This window comes from Gavialis gangeticus, unplaced genomic scaffold (assembly GCF_001723915.1).
Source record: "Gavialis gangeticus isolate Ggan-Ray unplaced genomic scaffold, GavGan_comp1, whole genome shotgun sequence".
NCBI lineage: Eukaryota > Metazoa > Chordata > Crocodylia > Gavialidae > Gavialis > Gavialis gangeticus.
Window position 1 is genome coordinate 55,228,084 of NW_017729006.1, and position 5,975 is coordinate 55,234,058.

Genomic DNA, 5,975 nt, shown 5'->3' on the forward strand with positions numbered 1-5,975 from the left:
TGTTTGTTTTTCTAGTCAAGTAAGCTAATTACTTCTACAGGTATAAGCCTCCTGGCTCCAGGACAAGACTGGGGAAAGTACCTGTTTGACAGAAACAAGGTGTTTGAGCCAGTAGGTGATAGTTAATGCTACTTGATGTAGTTGGAACTTGAGGTTTTGCTAAAAACAAACAGCAAAGGGGCACTTGCATTGAATCTGTGTGACTAGTAGCCTCCAGACTTCCTTAGCTAAGTGTTGTTTCAAGAACAGTTTGCAGTTACAAATGAGCTTCCAAATGCCTCTTACCCAAATTGCACTTCCTATGGAAGTGCTCATTCTGAAATAAGAAGCCCATGTGGTGGCACTGCAATTCATGAAACTTGTTCCATCTTCAAAAGCAACTTAAGCATTTCAGAAACAAGGTTTGTTCTGACCATGCTAAACATCACCTGAAACCTAGTACTCTGAAAGGTGATCTGTGATCAAATGAGTTGCTCATATGATGAATTTTCTCAAGTAGCTTCTGAGTTGGGTAGTAGCAGACCAGATTTTATTCCAGTGAGAAACACCTGAGCAGGGTTTTTGGTTGTAGCTGTGTTGGTCTAAGGACATAGGCAGGTAAAGTTCTTTGGGTAGGCGTGATAACTTTTATTAGACCAACTGAGTAGTTTGGTGGGGGTGAGGGGAGGGAGTTCTTGGCAAGCTTTTGGGTGTAGTCACCCTTCTTCAGACAGGGAGTCTCTGCTGGCCTGAGACTCCAAGGAATGAGAGAAGCTAAACTTTTAGCTTCTAAATAGCTAAATAACTTCTCTCAGTCCTTGGAGTCTCAGACCAGCAGAAACTCTCTATGCCTGAAGAAGGATGACTGTGTCTGAAAGCTTGCCAAGAACTTTTTTTCCAACTACTCAGTTGGTCTAATAAGATATCACATCTACTCAAAGAACTGTGCCTGCCTACTAACCTGAGTAGGCACCTGTAGAAGGGAACTCCAGTACTTTACTCTTAGTCCCCTCCAAGGGGATTGGAACCTGTGGCATTCTTAGAAGGGAGGGGGAAAAAGTGATCCTGCATAGTCAGGGTGATAAGTCATTACTTAATGGACATTTTCCTTGGCTCTGTTTCTACAACTGTAAAATAAGGAATTTCAGTGAAGAGCACTTTCAGATTCTGAAATGACAAATCTTAAAACCTAGTAGAAAACGGTATCCTGTCTTGCTGTCCTAACAGTCAGTGTAACTAATTTTATACTGCTCTTAATTACATTGGTAAAAAGCTACTGAAATTAGTGAAGTACCTGTGAGGTACTTTGGACTTAACAAATGTAATGGAGTATTATTTAGCTAATAGCTTACAATGTGTCAGTGCTGCTGTTACAAGAATTAACAAAAACTTCTGTTTTTCTATAGGTAGCTGAGGGCAAATTAAATGATCACTTTCCTTTGGTGGTATGGCAGACTGGATCTGGAACCCAGACCAACATGAATGTAAATGAAGTAATCAGCAACAGAGCAATTGAGATAATGGGAGGGAAACTGGGGAGCAAGACCCCAGTGCATCCTAACGATCATGTTAATAAAAGTCAGGTCAGTATTTACATTTTCAAATTGGTACGGTATTTTTATACTAAAACTAAAAGTGTCTTTAGTTTTAGTTTTACTTTTTACACTAAAACTTTCAAGTTGAATCTTAATAGTTCTTACGAGGTCATTGCTGTTAGATATAGGTGTTTTGTGTTTATAATTTCAGCCTTCAAAGCTCTTATGATGGGGTTGATCACTACATTGATTCAGATGTTAATTGCTGTTCATTGTAGTGGTGCAAATAGTAATTTGCTTTGTCTACATTTCAGGGCTAACAGCAGTGCAGCAGGTTGTTAGCCATTGATAGCTTAGTTAAGGCTAATTGCAGATATAGACAGTAGATGAATTGGTATCTTGCTTTGCCAGTTCCACAAGAGAGGACCAAGGATTGGAAGGATCTGGAGCATAATTGTTCTTATCTCTAATTCTGGGGTTGAATTAAAGCTGGCTACAACTTCTCTGTTGCCTTTCTTTTAAATAAAGATCTCCCTATCCAAGGTTATTGTTTTTGTTATTAGAATAACAGAAAAAAATGAGCTCTTTTTGAGATATTGCAGCTTTGTTCGAATGATTACTAACTGCAGTCAAACTGCTAGCTATTTTACAGATGGAAATGTAATAAACTCTGAAATGTATAGGTCACTAATTTGATATTGCTTATGTTTTGTTCTGGTATATTAGGTTGAATTTGTTGCTCCTCAGAAAAAGTTTGAACTTTTTATTAGCTTGTAGTGCATATAGGTTTTAACATTTAAAGATAATCACATAGTTAATAATATGATTAAAGCCTTGGTATCCTTTGGACTTTTTGACTTGTAATATTTCTCCTCCAGATTCCCATACATTGGTAGATTGACAGGTGTTTTATTACTTCAGCTAGCAATAATGGAATCAAATGCAGATTTTAAAGGTCAACAAGATGAACATGTTATAGATCTCCATAGCATGTTACTCTCCTCATTCCTGCTTTCACCAGTAAAATAGTTACAGATGGTGACATTTAAATTTAAAAGTTCTATAATTAGCACCCAAGGTAGTATCCAGTGAAGTGAACAGGTTATTTCATCTCTCAGAGCTGTTGTTTCAGGTTCTTCACAAATTATGGCAGGTGTTTCTGTTTTGCTTACATTTTCCTTTCCTTTTGGAAGGTTTTATTCACAATAATAGCAGATTTAAAGATTTTTAAAATGAAAGCTGAAACTTTGACCAAGAGGTCTAAGTACTTCTGCTGTTCTTTACCTAATAGACTATGATGTTTGCTCCACGACTTGCTCTGGGTTAAAAAATAATTGTTCAAGTATAATTTGAATAGTTCAAGAACTGGTCAAATTCTTAATCATCTTATTCTACCTGTTGTCTCAAAAGTTAAACTAAAACAATTATTCCTTTCATTTTTCTGTGCATGGAAGGGTGTAGGGAGGAGGGGGAGAGAGAGACTTTTGAGAGAGACCAAATGAGCTGGATTTTTAACCTCTTAATTTTTTGTGTGTGAAATTTGAAGAAGGTTGCCTTGTTGCAGTGACAACACTGGAGGGAGTTCAGGAGATCTGAATTCTTTCTGCAGACCTTGGGGAAAATATTGCTCTGAGTCTTAGTTTCTGCTGTGTAAATTATGATACTACTTTCTCACCTATCTGAGATTTTTGGGACTATATCAGTTGGTGAGAAGCACTTGGATACAATAGTGATGGAAATGAGCAAAACTTGTAAATAATAACTGTTGTCTTGAATTTTCTTCACAGAGCTCAAATGATACTTTCCCAACAGCAATGCATATTGCTGCTGCCCAGGAAGTTAATGAAGTATTGTTACCTGGATTACAGAAGCTGCAAGATGCACTTGAAGCAAAATCCAAAGCATTTTCCCAGATCATAAAAATAGGACGTACCCATACCCAAGATGCTGTTCCACTCACTCTTGGGCAGGTATGAAACATGAAGCAATATCATTTTACCTATTTGTTTGGAGCATTTCTTGTCAATTAAAGGAGCTAATTAATGTTCATCAAGGTAAATAGGGCAAGGAAGCTAGGTTGGCAACTGAGAACAAATTTTTGATGAACAGCTGAATTTCTGTTCTGTTATAGCCAGGTTGTGTTTACCAAAAATGACTCTGCAGCATTTCATATGCAGTACTTTGGGAATCTTTTTTGAAAGTCACTGATGAAGAGAAGAGCTCTGTGGAAAATAAGTTTGAGCAGAAGGTGTAGCTCTACAAACAAATCTAAATACTCACAGGACAGCCTGTGATTATCATGTTAAATTGTTGTCTATCTGTATTTTTTCAGCCAGAAAATCAGCTGTGGTGAAGGCGTTAACTGATTAATGTAAATGTAGTATTATCTAGAAATATGCAAACAAGGGGAACAGTTAAATGAAATTCTTCTAATACTTATTGTATGTGTTTACTTTTAATAATACAAAGTGTTCAAACAAATTAGCTTGTTTTGAACTAATATCTCTTTTGGAAGCATTACCATGTTAAAAACGAGGACTTATTTCAATAGCAGAAATATAAAAAGGTATCAGATTAGTTTGGTGCTACTCACTAAACAGACACACACACACACATGTCCTGCTTAAGAGGGGTTTTAGTGAAGAGGCAATACCTAAGATGAGATCCTAGAAACTCCTCTGTGGATTTTGCAGAAACGTATGAAATAATAACAGGATCCAGGTTTACAAAAAATTAGGGTTCAAATGATGAATGGAGTGGGAAAGATCAAACACAAACACCTTTTGGATATGTAAAATAGCCAAATAGTTGCGTAACTACAGAGCTATCTCCAGTATGGGAGCAGCTCGCTAATCTATTTAAGTTCTCCTCAATAATCAAAATATATTATTTGGATAGAGACAGATGATTTGGGGGCTTTTTAATATAAGCAGTACATCATGTTAAATGATAAAATAATTCTAATCACTAATTCATATTTTTTGTCCTTTTTTAAAAAAAAAAAAAAAAAAGGAATTCAGTGGTTATGTGCAACAAATTAAATATGGTATGGCTAGGATTAAATCAGCCATGCCCAGAGTCTATGAGCTGGCAGCTGGTGGCACTGCAGTTGGCACAGGATTAAATACCAGAATTGGCTTTGCTGAGAAAGTTGCTGCAAAGGTGGCTGAATTGACAGGTAATTCTTTTCTTTTTTCATCTTATTCCTTATTGCACTTGTTTTTTCTCTCATCTCAGAATAGCTTATGTGCTCTAGTTCAGGATAAAGACATGCTGTTCCCTTTGGACTGCCTAGGTCTTAAAGGATATTATGGAATCTTAATAAATATTTTTTTACCTTATGTCATGGAGCATGCCTTGAAATATAAGACAGTCCCATTTTGTTTTTTAGTGTTAATTCTTTAGTCTTCCTATTAGAACTGTTACAGAAGATGATAACAGTTCTGTAGATTTTACTGTTACATTTTGCCATTGAGTATGTTTGAACTACTTTAAATTTTTTTAAATAAATTGATTAAATTTATTGTACTGGCAGTGATATAAATTATTATACTATTCTGAGCAAGATCTACTATGGGTAGATCTGGTTTTGATCTTCCATAATTAGCTGTCAGAGTACTTCAGTTATTATCTTCACAACTCCTGTTCTTGTAACCCAGGGCCCTTTGGTGAGAAATGTCAGTGATACTAAATTCTGTGTAGGGAAAAAGACTGTTTCCTTTTGAGAACAACTTTCTAGGTCTAAATCTAATTAAGTGAACCAACTAACTGACTAATAAACAGGATTCCCACAAAACATTACCTTTTTAAAAGGTTTTCTAGAGTTAATGCCTCAGCAGTTCATTTTATTTTAGCAATGCCGGGTTTAAAATTAATTTCTACCCAGTAAGTTTGTTTATAATTAGATCCTTTGCTCACTTTGTGGTAAAGAGCTTAAGCGTACCCTGATGACCAGTCAGAAACCATATGTATATACTGACAACATTTCCATTTTAAAATAGTGTCTGTGTTGTAATGAAACAAATTCCCTTATCCTCCTTGTTTCTTGAGGAGTTGAATAGTGTTGATAGGGGGGATTTTGCTCTGTGTATGAACATAAGCAGCCTAAACTGAGGTAGGAGAGGTGAGTTATGAAAGTGCTGCTCATTCAGTTGCAAAAAGGCAACTATATAATGCCCATCTTTATAAAGGGAAGAAGGAAGCTTCTCGCAGGCAAGCTAAGGAAGTGTGGGTTTGTTGGATGAATGGACTGTAAGGTGGCTAGAAGACTGGCTGGATTAGAAGGTAATAGACAATTGGTCGATGTCTGGTTGGCAGCCAGTATCAAGTGGAGTGCCCCAGGGATCATTCCTGGGGCCAGTTTTGTTCAATACCTTCATTAATAACCTGGAAAATGGCATGTGACCCTCACAAGTTTGCAGATGATACCAAGCTGGGGGGAGTAGTTGATATGCTGGAGGG

At 36.7% G+C, this 5,975-nt stretch overlaps 1 protein-coding gene across 1 annotated transcript in view; it reads left to right on the forward strand.

The window, feature by feature from the left end:
• FH (fumarate hydratase) overlaps positions 1-5,975 on the forward strand; it is a 32,094-nt gene that overhangs the window by 8,968 nt on the left and 17,151 nt on the right. The window contains exons 5-7 of the mRNA XM_019509212.1: positions 1,386-1,562; positions 3,302-3,484; positions 4,527-4,692. Of these exons, the coding sequence (XP_019364757.1) occupies positions 1,386-1,562; positions 3,302-3,484; positions 4,527-4,692 (526 nt within the window). The remainder of the gene's footprint in view (positions 1-1,385; positions 1,563-3,301; positions 3,485-4,526; positions 4,693-5,975) is intronic.